Source organism: Nicotiana tabacum, chromosome 10 (genome assembly GCF_000715075.1).
Source record: "Nicotiana tabacum cultivar K326 chromosome 10, ASM71507v2, whole genome shotgun sequence".
Classification (NCBI taxonomy): Eukaryota; Viridiplantae; Streptophyta; class Magnoliopsida; order Solanales; family Solanaceae; genus Nicotiana; species Nicotiana tabacum.
Window position 1 is genome coordinate 172303205 of NC_134089.1, and position 14229 is coordinate 172317433.

Consider the following 14229-nt stretch of genomic DNA (forward strand, 5'->3'; position numbering starts at 1 on the left):
CCTCGAGTTATGCCAGGAAACGAAAAAGGGCCCTCGAGTTATGCCAAGAAAAGAAAAAAGGGTCCTTGGGTTATGCCGGGAAAAGAAAAAGGGCCCTCGAGTTATGCCGAGAAAAGAAAAAAGGGTCCTTGGGTTATGCCGGGAAAAGAAAAAGGGTCCTCGAGTTATGCCGGGAAAAGAAAAAAGGGTCCTTGGGTTATGCCGGGAAAGAAACAAAAAAGGTCCTCGAGTTATGCCAGGAAACGAAAAAGGGCCCTCGAGTTATGCCGAGAAAAGAAAAAAGGGTCCTCGAGTTATGCCGGGAAAAGAAAAAGGGTCCTCGAGTTATGCCGGGAAAAGAAAAAAGGGTCCTCGGGTTACGTCAGGAAAAATCCTCGGGTTATGCCGGGAAAAGGAAAAGGGTCCTCGGCTTATGCCAGGAAAAGAAAAAAGGTCCTCGGGTTATGCTGGGAAAATAAAAATGGTCCTCAGGTTATGTTGGGAATCAACTAATGAGTGGAACCCTGTAATGGAAAGGCTACCAAGTTATGCTGGAAGGGACTAGGGGATGGGACCCTATGTTGGAAAAAACGTAACTAGAGATTGGGGATCCTGGGCTACCATGTTTTTGGATTTTCTTTTATTTAGAAAAAAATGAGTAAGAATGCAGGAAAGAATTTGGAAGAGACTTCCTTTTTTGGTGATTATTGCTGCAAAACTGTTTCTAGCCCTTACACAGTTTCTTTTGGTTGCACCTGCTTTTTACAAGGTTGTTTTGGATTGTACTTGTTTCACGTTTACAAATAAAGAACAGTTGTTAGTTTGAAACGGTGGCTAGTTTTGTGGCCTTGATTATTTTGATCTTGGCCCAACTCTTCGATGAAAACCTCTATTTCTCGCTGGCTTTCTGGAGATCGATCTCTCTTCTAAACCTAGGGATCTTGACTTTTCAAAATTTTACATGATGGTTTACCCGTGTGGGGCTTTGGCCTTTTCATCTTATCTTGCCTTTATGGGCGCTTGACTTTGGATTTCTTTCCTTTTCAATAATTTTGAATCTGGAGCATCGGCCATCATGGTGAGTTGAGAGCGACTTAATGCACCTGCTGAGGCTGGGTGCTTTTTCTTGAATTTTGGCTTTCGTTAAGCGGAACCCTATAAAACCAATCTTGCCATCTTTTCTTTGTATTAATTCCGGAGAAGGATTAAACCGAAAGGGATTCAAAGAAAAGTAAATAAAGGACAGGATAATGAATTTAACGAGAAGTGTCCCTTTTGGGTGAAGGAAAGAAGGACTTATCTGGAGTGCATGCAGACTTTAATAGATATGACATGCTTCTTGGACTGGATACCCGATCTATGCAACCATCCAATCTCTCATAAACCCATCATAACTTGTATCTTAAAATCGAGAAACCTTGACAGGACTCTATCAGTGCCGATGGTTGTAGGGAATTCCTTCTTTTTGATCAATGGCGCCTTTTGCGGTTTTTCACCAATTGACCTCTCTCATTTATTTTCCTACCGTCGCCTTATAGTTCTCTTTGCGAGTTTTCACTAACAAGGCTCTCTCATTTTCAGTTTCTCTACTTACCATCGCCTTACGGTGCCCATGTGGGTTTTCACCAATAAGACTCTCTCATTTTATTTCTCTCATTTGATTGTATCGGATCCAACAACCTCCCATTGTGAACTTCTTTACCGATCGATCCGAAGGGCTTTGAACAGGATTTTAGGTAACAAGAGTTTGGATTGAACTACAACTTTGGAACCTTTCAGACGACTGTTGCTGAACCATTATAAATTCTGCCCCAGTTTCAACTTTTGGGAAAATGTGAATTTTTGTTTTGGTGTGATTGAACCCCAGAGAGAGGCTGCCTACGTATCCTTTCGGAATCAAGTCGAACGTAGTTCAGGGAAACTTTGTTTTTGATGATTTTTTTTACAAATCTTTTCGGGTTCCAAAGAGGGTGATCAAAGAAAGGTAACTGGTTCAAAGGGTTAGGAAAAGGTTGAAGTGTTTGGGGTAGCGAGAATGAAAGCCTTCGTCATCCCGATCGGATAATATTGGTATTGCAGAAGGGTTAAACATAATATCTCTTGACTGTGTCTGCATTGACAGTTGTTTTAGGGTCATTTCCTTCAATGTCTCCCAAATAAAATTCCCCTTTCGGCAACAATTTTCTTATAATATATGGGCCTTTACAATTTGGAGCGAACTTTATTTTTGCTTCCTTGTGATGTGGGAGAATACGTCTCAAAACAAGTTGTCTCACTTCAAAGTTCCTAAGCCGCACTTTCTTGTTGTAGGCACAGGACATTATTTGTTGATACAACTGCCCGTGGCAAACTACGGCCATCCGCTTTTCATCGATCAAAGTCAATTGTTCTAAATGGATTATGACCCACTCACTATCTTCAACTCCAACTTCAAAGATGATTCGAAGAGATGGAATTTCAACTTCTACGGGTATTACGGCTTCAGTGCCATAAACTAGTAGATATGGTGTTGCTCCAACTGATGTGTGCACGGTTGTGCGATATCCTAACAATGCAAATGACAACTTTTCATGCCATTGTCTAGAACTTTGAATCATATTTCTAAGAATCTTCTTGATGTTCTTGTTCGTTGCTTCAAGCTTCAACAGCGCCATTAGCTTTGGGCCGATAAGGGGTAGAATTCCGATGCGTGATCTTAAATTGCTCACATATCTCCCTCATCAAATGACTATTCAAATTTGCAGTATTGTTCATAACGATAGTTTTAGGAATACCAAAACGACAAATGATGTTGGAGTGCACGAAGTCTACCACTGCTTTCTTAGTGACGGCTTTGAGAGTGACTACTTCAACCCATTTTGTGAAGTAGTCAATGGCACCCAATATGAATCTATGACCATTTGAAGTTTTTGGCCCAATGACATCCATACCCCAAGCAACGAACGGCCACGGTGTTGACATAGGATGCAGTTCTGATGGTGGTGCATGAATCAGGTCACCGTGCACCTGACACTGATGACATTTTCGAACAAAACTGAAGCAATCCTTTTCCATAGTCATCCAGTAATAACCTGCTCGAAGGATTTTCTTTGCAAGGACGTATCCATTCATATGGGTTCCACACACTCCTGCGTGTACTTCATTCATGATTCTTCTGGCCTCTTCGGCATCCACGCATCTTAGAAGGTTCAGATCCGGAGTTCTTTTGTTCAAGACTTCTCCGCTCAAGAAAAAGCCACTAGAAAGCCTTCTAATGGTTCTCTTTTGGTCTCTATTGGCTTGCTCAGGATATTCCTTTGTTTTCAAAAATCTCTTGATATCATGATACCATGGCTGAACATTTGGTTCCAGCTCAACCGTATTGCAATAACCATGCCTTTCTCGGATTTGGATTTCCAACGGGTCAATGTGGACATTGCCTGGATATGGCAACATCAAGGCCAAAGTAGCGAGTGCATCGGCTAACTCATTGTGAAATTGAGGAATGTACCTGAACTCGATTGACTTGAATTGCTTGCTAAGATCTTCCACAAGTTGCCGGTTTGGAATAAGCTTGACATCCCGAGTTTCCCATTCACCCTGAGCTTGTCGGATAATCAAGTCTGAATCTCCCATGATTAATAATTCTTCCACATCTTGGTCGATTGCCATATTCATACCCATAATGTAGGCTTCATAATCGACAGTGTTGTTGGTGAAGAAAAACCGAAGCCGGGCTGTGGCCGGATAGTGCTAACCAGTGGGTGAAATCAAGATTGCCCCAATCCCGACACCTTTTGCATTCACAGCTCCAACGAAGAACATTTTCCAAGCATTGGTGTCTTCGAGATTACCTCACTGAATTTACTTCCTCGTCCGAAAAGTAAGTACTCAAAGGCTGATATTCATCATCAACCGGATTTTCAGCCAAGTGATCCGTTAAAGCTTGAGCTTTCATTGTCGTGCGGGTGACATAGACTATGTCAAACTCGGTGAGCAGGATTTTCCATTTTGCTAACCTCCCTATGGGCATCGGCTTTTGGAATATGTACTTCAAAGGATCCAACTTGGTTATGAGATAGGTGGTGTAGGCCAACAGGTAATACCTAGGCTTCTGAGCGACCCAAGTTAGGGCACAACAAGTCCTTTCCAACAAAGTGTATTTGGATTTATAACTAGTGAACTTCTTGATCAAATAGTATATTGCCTGTTCTTTCTTCTCGGTCTCATCATGTTATCCGAGAATGCACCCAAAAGAATTCTCCAACACTGTCAAACACAAAAACAAAGGCCTCCCAAGTTCGGGTGGGACCAAGACTAGCGGATGCGACAGATATTCTTTGATTTTGTCGAAGGCTTCTTGACACTCATCTGTCCATTTAATCGTTGCATCTTTCTTCAACAACTTAAATATGGGCTCACATGTGGAAGTTAACTGAGCGATGAACCGGCCGATGTAATTCAACCTTCCTAACAGACTCATAACCTCTTTCTTGATTCTCGGAGGAGGCAAATCCCAAATAGACTTTATCTTTGTTGGATCTGGCCCGATGCCCCTCCGACTGAATATAAATCCAAAGAGTTTCCCAAACGAAACTCTAAATGCATATTTAGCTAGATTTAACTTCAAGTCATACTTACGCAGACGCTCATAGAACTTTCTCGGATCCCGAACATGGTCATCCTATGTTCTTGATTTAATGATTACATCATCTACACCTCGATTTCTTGGTGCATCATATCATGAAAGATGGCAGTCATAGCTCTCATGTAAGTTGCCCCGGCGTTCTACAAACCAAAAGGCATGACCCTGTAAAAATAGGTGCCCCAGGGTGTGGTGAAGGTTGTCTTCTCCGCATCCTCTTCATCCATCAAGACCTGATGATATCCAGCATAACAATCCATGAAAGACTGTATCTCATGTTTGGCACAGTTGTCAACAAGGATGTGGATGTTTGGCAAAGAGAAGTTGTCTTTGGGGCTTGCTTTATTCAGATCCCGATAGTCAACACACTCGAGTTTTCCCATCTTTCTTTGGCACTAGAACCACATTAGCCAACCATATGGTGTATCGGACCACTCAGATCACCCCCGCCTTTAATTTTTTGGTGACCTCTTCTTTGATCTTGTCACTGATGTCAATTTTGAACTTCCTCTATTTTTGGTGGACAGGGGGATGATCGGGGTAAGTTGGCAATTTGTGTACCACTAAATCAACACTTAGTCCTGGCATATCATCATAGTACCAAGCAAACACATCTTTGAATTAGAACAAAAGTTGGATCAATGCATCCCTAGTTCTTTCATCCGTGTGAATGCTTATCATGGTTTCTTGGACCTCTTCTGAACTACCCAAATTAACCGGCTCGGTTTCATTTAAGTTTGGCTTATGTTTATACTCGAATTGTTCTAATTCTTGGTTTATTTCCCTAAAAGCCTCATCTTCAACATATTTCGGTTCTTGATTCATTATTTCATAGCTAGACAGTGTGCTGTGATCTGGGCATGAAGTCCGCATGCATGTCATGTTATTTAAGTCCACATTATTAGAACTGAAAAAAAGAAATAAGAAACGTAACAAAAATAAGAAAGAATAAAAAAAGATATTCATAGACGATGAATTATTGATTTCATTTCATTGAATTTGAAGATAGAAGGGTTTACATTAGAATTTTAAAGACAATAAACTAAAAGAAACATTCGAGTTACACCCTGGAATAACTCGGAATGCAGAAAAGGTGGAAAGACTGGACTACCGGGATTCCCACCTGACTGGGAACGGAGTAGCCTTCCAATTTTGAAGTTTGACATCGGGCCCCATATATTACACCTCAGTAGTGCTCGAGCCTTCTCTCGGCTATACTATATGAGTTTCATATAATATTTGCCTCATGGCTCCACATATGTCCTCAATTTCCTCAGCCGTGAAGGCCTCATCTTCTTCTTCTTCTGTGTACTTTGGCTTAACTAATATTCTGGCGAGATGCGGGATCGGTTGAGGTAGAACCCACCATCATTCTTACGTTCTTTATCTCATTTCACGTCAGCTTATGTAGCTTGAAAACCGACATCAAAGAAGTTCTTACTGGCAGTCAAGGTGATAGGTTCCGTAATACCTTGCAAAGATGCCCCGAGCCCCTTCCCAGGCTTATAATCGTGCTTGATCATTTCAGTGGCGACCATGATTGATGCATTTGATATAAAAGGTTGAGGACACAGGCTTCCTTCCTCACATTGATCTGCAACTACAACCTCAAAAGCTTGATAGACTATGTGTTCGCTACCTTCCCTAGCCTCGAGACATGGGACTGACAGGTCCCGGTAAATTGGCTCGTCTTCTCCATGAACCACAATTTCCTGATCTTCATGTTCAAACTTCACCATTTGGTGGAGAGTAGAAGGTACGGCCCCTGCAGCATGGATCCAAGGCCTTCCTGGGAGAAAATTGTAGGAGGTGTCCATGTCCAAGACCTAAAATGTCACTTCGAAATCCACAGGACCGATAGTCAAGATCAAATCAATTTTTCCTTATTGTGTCTCTCTTGATGCCGTCAAAAGCGCAGACACAAACATTGTTAGGCCTGATTCTCTCAGTCCCAACTTCCATTCTTTGCAAAGTTGAGAGAGGGCAGATGTCAACCCCAGATCCACCATCCAGCATGACTCTTTTCACATTGTACCATTCACATTTAACTGTCAAATGAAAAGCTTTGTTATGGACAGCCCCTTCAGGGGGCAAGTCATTTCTACTAAATGAAATCTGATTGACTTCGAAGTTGCTCAACAGTAGTTTCAATCGGAACATATTCTTCATTGAGGGTCTTTATCAACACTTTCTGATGCTCATTCGAGCTTATTAATAGAGACAAAAGCGATACATGAGAGGGAGACTTTCAGAGTTGGTCAATTACCTCGTAGTCCGCAGTTTTTATTTTTCGGAAGAATTCCTCTGCTTCTACGGCACTGACTGGATTTTTAAGCGGAAAATGCTTCTGTTTGGCATTGTTCACTTCTTCCAGATTGAGGTACTTCCCAGATGGGTTAGTTTCATTTACTTCCCCCATGATTTCTTTCCCCTTGTACGTCACAATTGCTCTGTTGTAGTTCCAAGGGACTGCAGTGGGGTCTTTCATACGCTTTTGTGGTGCGCGGCTAATAATCACGGGCTCGTTCAGCCTGGGTGAAATTACTGGTCCCTGCGTCACATAAGTCGCTTTGGATATATACATCTTAGGTCCCTTGTTCAACTCGAACCTTTTAGGAGGACTCAACGCAAATTCTTCTTTCTTGGAGGCCCGGGGAACATAAAGAATGGCATCCTTAGGAGGTACTGCCCCTGTTCTGGCTTCCACAGTCTTTTCTACACTTTGAGGAGTGGAGTTTCTCTTCTTCTCCCCCTTTTTCTTGCTTTGCAACCTCCCTTGACTTCTTTTCAACATCGGCGATAGCAATGATGGCTTTCAGAGCTGGGTCAAATTCTTTATCTTCACAAATCATCCCAATAACTGGCCTATTATTGTGAGTCGGCCATAGTTTATTGGTCACATTGGGGATCTCTTCATCTTTCAGCCCTACCCTCTTTTGCTCTATTAGGTTTTCGATTGCCCTTTTGAGAGTCCAATAGTCTTCAATGTCATGCCCTTCCGCTCCTGAATGATAAGCACATCGAGCACTGTATCGGTAGGAGGGCGACTCTGGGTTCTGCCTGTTTTGGGGTACGGGTTGCAATAAACCCATTTGGACCAGCTTAGGGAAAAGTCTAGAGTATGATTTACCAATAGGCTTGAAATTGGTTCTTCTGGGTGGCTCCTGGGCATGGGCATTGTATGGAAAATTATTTATGGGGGATGGGGATTATATGGAGCTTGGTGATAAAGGTTATTTCTTAGAAGTGGAGCTCGGCTTTGGTTAAGCTATTATTGTGGCCGAGCGTATGGTTGGGAATTCATCACCGCATAAGGCTGAGGAGCCATGGCATAAGCCACATCCTGGTGAGGATAATAATGTTGCAGGGTATTTGGTGGGAAGTAACCTCGGGGTTGATGGGGGTTTCTCATACTTGAAGCCACCATCGCCACTTCTTCTTTCTGTTTGCTACACCTCCTGACCCACTCTGGATTGCTTGGGACGTAGCTCTTATAGCAGACTGGCCCAATATGTGGCCTGTCTTCAAACCATTTTCAACTATCTCCCCAATTTGGATAGCCTCAGCAAATGAATTTCCCGTTGCAGACATCATATTATGGAAATAGTCAGCCTCTTGGGCTTGTAGAAAAACACTGACCATCTCGGTCTCATCCATCGGGGGCTTCACCCTGGCCGCTTGTTCGCGCCACTTAACAACATATGCTCGAAAACTCTCTGAAGACTTCTTTTTGAGATTAGACATAGAATTTCTGTCTGGAGCTATGTCTATGTTATACTGGAATTGCCTGACAAAATCTCAAGCCAAATCATCCCATATGTGCCAGCGAGACATGTCTTGATCCATTTACCACTCGGATGCAATGCCGACTAGACTCTCTCCGAAATAAGCCATTACGAGTTCTTCTTTTCCACCTTCCCCTCTTAGTTGATTGCAATACCTCTTGAGGTGGGCTACGGGGTCCCCGTGCCTGTCATACTTTTTGAACTTGGGGGTCTTGAAACCGATGGCCAAATGAACATGTGGGAACATACATAAATCAGTGTAAGATACACTCTTTTGGCCACTTAAACCATGTATAATTTTAAGGCTTTGTTCCATGCTTCTCATTTTTTGAGTGATTTCCTCTTGCTCGGGATTCTTTGTAGCTCTCTCTTGTCCCCCGGTAAACTCGTACCGGGGTTGTTGAGGGTAAGAATTGGTGGTGAACTGGGCAGTGTTTGGTGGAAAAGATGGTACTTGAAAAGTAAAGGATGATGGATCAAAACTTGGTCTGGGCATAGTTGGTTGTGCCGTAGCCGAGGTTGGTGGTGCAGTGAATAAGTTAGAGGCCACTCCCGAAATCAATGCCTGGGGGCGAACCTCAGAAGCCATTCTGGCGAAGTGTACTGACATGGTGGGTTATCCAAGTGGGGTGTTCGGGTAACATATTGGGATGTTGGAAGTTCCATTTGCTCTGGGAAGTAGTTCGGGAAAACCAGGTATTGCACTCGGCGGCTCTCTACCGTTGGACCAAGTGTCCCACATTTCCAACATGCGGAGGCGCAGTGCCCTATTCTCTTCAGCAGTCGTTGTCTCTGAGGTTGGGATAACTGATATTGGGCTATCCTCTGGGATGGGAATTTTTGGTAGATGACATTCTGATGACATTTCGACACTTTCCTTGGATCTTGTAAAGTAAGGGTGCGAAGGCAGGTTACCACAAAACTAACCAGATTAGAACAAAACCTATACTCAATAGTAGACACAACAAACCTGTTAGTTCGAAGCAATTAACACATAGGGAATCGCACATTGGGGGTGTGATGAACCTATACAGTTAAATGTGTTTCTACATATTTTGCAACGAGTGCGTGTCTCATCCCGGCTTTTGTTTATCTCCCCGATCTTTCTCTTGCTTTCTTTTGCATGCTCTCCCTGTTTTCTCTCTTGTTTTATTCTCTTTTTCTTATTTTCTCTCTTTTTCTTGTTTCCTCTCTTTTCTTCTTTTCTTTTTCCTTTTGGTTCTCTCTTTTCGTCATTTTCTATTTATTTGAGTTATTTAAAACCATGATCGGATCTGATGGGGATTGCCTATGTATTACGACGCCGTGTGAATCAAATCATCACGTAGTTCAAAGGATAAATGCGAAATAAACAATTTTTGGGTTTTTTTTCAAATTTTCATTAAAACAAAAACTTCTATTATAAACACTCGTTCATACATATTTACAACTCGAAAAACTAACACAGACTCAAAACAGACTCTAGGAATGAAAATACAGACTTGAAAAGAGAAAGGAAAATAATCAGGAGTACATAAGTGCCTACAATCCTGCCCTAGGGACACCAGCTGGTCTTGTCGCGGGCCTATGTGCCATGTCATCCTGGAGGCGATAGAGGTCATCTATTATCTGGCGAACAAAGATCATTACTGTGGCGAAGAACCTGGACCAGGTCATGTCCTCAGACTTGTTGCACTTCATCACAATGTAGTCAGCAATTCTTCTAACCCTTTCCCTGATAATGCCCTTTTCTTGCAACAACCGCCCAATCTGCTGAGATCTAGCCTCCAAAACCTGGGTGGCCATATGATTGTGCTCTTGCAAATGCTGTAGGTCTTCCTCTAGCTGTGCCATCAAAGCATAGCAATGTTCTCTCTCAGCTTTGAAGCTTTTGGCTTGTTTAGTCATTTCACCCTCAATGCTATTAAGCTCTTTTTTCCAACCCATGACCCCTCTGTCATATCTTTCCAACCCATGACCCCTCTAGCCAACTTTGTTCATGCTTTCGCTAGCTCAGCCTCAGTCTTTTGCAGATCATCCCCATAGTCACGTACTTTCTGCGTAAGGCTGTAGATGAGCTTTTCATCTTTTCTGCTTCTGCCTGGGTTCTCAGCTGCTATTCTTATCTTTCGAACTTGGACCCGGAGAGCTTCATTTTCTTGGGCCAACCTTCTTCTTTCACCTTCAGCTTCTTGTGCATGTAGATCATTACTGAATACGATGTTCCTCAATTCTTCTTGCAAAGCATGAATGGTGGCTTGATATTTTTTCTCCTTCTCTCCCCAGGCCAACGTTTCCCGGATTTTATCATCAAAATCTTGAACATAAGGTCTTTTGGTGGGCCTTTCAAGCTTAGGCTCGGGCTCTAGCTCATCATTCGCACAAAACCTTCTCTCAAACTATGCAGCATAATTTGGATCCACTTCTCCTCTCGCAAGATCTGGTACTTGGGTATCACTTTTCAGATATCAGCAACCATTCCAATCATTCTGGACCAAAGCCTCATGTAGTGTTGCTTCTGGGTGTAGCTCAATGACTTGGGTACTCAAATCAACATCTTCGGGTACCACTTGATACCTTCCCAGTTGTCTTAGAACTCTTTGTAGTGCATATGGTTGGATACTCCTCAGGCCCATCATCATCAAGTAGCCTTTTGAAGTTGTCATGTATATGACTTTCGTTACCGGAAGCCATTATTGTCCATTCAATTTGACTTGTTTTCAGAGTTCTTAAATGAGAGACCCAGGCCTCAAACCCTTCTGGAGATTTGTAGTCTTCCACCCTTTCCTCATAAATCTTGATGAAGTTGTTCCCGTCCGAACCATAACTCATGAACTTGGGGTGATGGAAGAGATGTTTGATCAACCACATTTGAAGAAGAATGTTGCAACCCTCAAAGAATTGAGCCCCAGATTTACACAACGTTAATGCTCGATAAATGTCTGTCAGCACTAACGGAACAAGTGTGTGATCTTTCTTGGTAGTGAGGATTTGTGCAATTATGGCCATGCAAGTACTATTGTCCCTTCTGCATTCGGAAAAACCATGATTCCCAAAAACGCCATGATGAAAGTGAACTGACGATGAATCTGCCATGTGCTCTTATCCTGTTTGTTGTTTAATCCCTTTTCATGCGTTTCAAACCCAGCTGAGTGCCCGAACCTAAAGTACAAGAAGTAGAAAGAACAACATCCGTTGTTTACATGGGCCTTCTTCATTTGCTTACTTATATTCAGAAGATCAAAGAACTTGTGCACAGAGGGAGCCCTCAGGAATATAAGTTGTTGTTTTCTCAAGTCCTGGCCAAAGTCAGTGTATCCAACCATTTCCTCCAGAGTAGGGGTGAGCTCGAAATTCGAGAAACAGAACACATTATGGACAAGATCCCAACAGGTTACCAAAGTTTTGATTAGATCCTCCTGGGGTTTGATGCTCATGATGTCTATAAGGGAACCCAACTGCTTTTTTACCCAATCCTGGCCATCTTTATCTGAATCATTCCACCACATGCGAAGCTGTAGCTGAGCCTGTTCTATGACCAATTGTGATGGGTTCTGGATAGTATTCATTTGTACCTGTGGAGGGTTAAGGTTAGGGTTGACTCTGGTGGACTCTTTTTGCAAAACAAGTTTTCAGTTTCTAAAAGAAAATCAACGAACAATGACCCCCCTTATGCTACTTTAGCAAAAATGGTCATTTTTGTAAACGTGGCCCTTTCACAATTCCAAACAAATTTTGAGGCTGGGGGAAGGTATTTTATGGAAAAAGACACCTTACTAACAGACTTGCTCGTTCTTCATGAAAAATAGCCTTTCAACAATTGAAAGATAATCTAAGGCTAGCCCGGCAAGAATGACTTAAAATACGACCGAAGCTAGGTCGGCTTATTCTTTTGACCAAAACCCTAAACTGTACTTTACTTGATTATTTTTATAAAAATCCGAACCTTATGTGGGTTGCCTACATATCCCACATCCGGTGAGAATCAGACCTGCGTAGTTCGGTCAATTTTGAGAAAAGAAAAAAAACATGATATTTGACTCACTTTTTTAAAATACATTTTCCTTTTTTTACCTTTTTTTTCAAAAAATTTGGTAGAGTTTTGAGACATTTTCAAATATCGGGATTTTCAAAATCGGGTGAATTTTCTATCCTACCTCACTCTTGGTTTTTCTCTTAATTCTTTTCCTAGCCGGTCAACATGCAAGTTGAAACAAATAAAAATTCATATAGCACATAGGATGCATCAAGATGGTCTTTATTTCGGGTACACCTATCCTAGACGGACCCAACCCCTGTATTGAGTCCCCAAGTTCAAATGCACGTGATGCAAATAAACGTTCCTACTAGGGATCCGGCATAAGGTTATGTTATTCTAAGTTTAAACCTGGGATTGTTTTCTAGACCTGGCTTACCCGAGCGGACAAACTCGAGTCGAGGAAGGGGAAACGTACTGGGAGCACGAAAGTCTGCCCGGCCTTATTGCTTGCCCAGCCTTGTTCTATTTGGTATAACTCTAACAGAAAAGTGGGCCATGCGAACGTGAACACGGTTTTTAGAAGACTCAGAAGGGAGGCGTAAGAAGACATTTAAATATAGTTCAAATAATATCAAAGAGGTAAATGGCAATTAGCACATTAAGTCCACAAAATACAGTAATATCAATAATAAAGCCAAATAAAAATCACATTAACAAGCTCGAATTCTTGAACCCTAAACCAGAGATTCTAGGTTCTTATCCCCAACAGAGTCTCCAGAGCTGTCACACCTCATTTTTTACCACCCGAGGGTATATGGGAGTTTTTCTAATTAAAGTGACATTATTCGAATTGGGGTTAATTAATTTATCAGAGTCGCCACTTGGAATAAATTATTTGGTGTCCCAAGTCACCGGTTTATTTTAAATCCCAAATCGAGGAAGTTTTCGACTTTATTTAAAAGTCTGCGAACCAGAAATTCTAAGTAAGGAATTCTGTTAACCCGGGAGAAGGTGTTAGGCATTCCCGGATTACGTGGTTCTAGCACGGTCGCTTAGTGATTTATACTTGGCTTAAATTGTTTAACTACTCATTTTTAGGACCTATGTGCATTTATCTTTTACCACTTTTAAACACTTGATTTATACGTAATTAAAGAATTGAGTTACGCATACGTATACTCTTTTCTTTTGGCGCGTCAAAAATCATATCACACGAACGTGTCCACAATTAACAACGCTTTGTTTATTTTTATAAGAAAAGTTTGGTTGAAGTTGCACGAATGCATCCCTCGAGTTACTTTTTAGAATTAAATTCGCAATTATGTTACACGAACGTATACATAACTCACAACAATAGTCTAAGTCAAGCCTAAAGCAAACTACGAGTGTTTAAGATCGTTTAATACTAAGTTAATATTAATGGGAGGGCCATAGCTTATGGATTTTGTTTGTGTATGGCACACCTCGAATTATTTTTAGAGAAAAATTACATTTTATTAAAGGGTCTAAGGATATTCTTATCTAATAATGATGTGCACTTAGTAGGCAGCTATAATTGTAGAAGAAAAAGGTTTGATGTGCGTGATTGGGCCCTTAATTTTCAAAATCAATTCTGGTGTGAGCCTAAACCCAAGACTATTTAAAAGAAAAATTGGGCTCGAAATCGAGCTCAGAGATGCAGCCAGGCAGATGGTCGCCTATCTCAAATGGGCCAACTAGTCCAGGCCCAATTCTATGATATCTACAATAAACCGTTTTGGAAAAAGGTAAATGCTGATGAAGGTTGGGCTCAAGATTGAGCCCAAAAGAGGAAATGTACACAGTTAGAGGTCAAACAGGCCTGGCCGTGATTCCAGGCGGCTCCATTTGGGCCAAGTCCAACC

At 41.9% G+C, this 14229-nt stretch overlaps 1 protein-coding gene across 1 annotated transcript; it reads right to left on the reverse strand.

Moving 5' to 3' along the window:
* Nucleotides 1-8011: 8011 nt before the first annotated feature.
* On the reverse strand, nucleotides 8012-8977 carry LOC142165530 (uncharacterized). Its single transcript, XM_075224066.1, has 2 exons — nucleotides 8454-8977; nucleotides 8012-8390 (listed from the first exon to the last, which is right to left on the reverse strand). The coding sequence occupies exons 1-2, from the start codon at nucleotides 8975-8977 to the stop codon at nucleotides 8012-8014; spliced, it is 903 nt and encodes a 300-aa protein (XP_075080167.1).
* Nucleotides 8978-14229: the final 5252 nt, after the last annotated feature.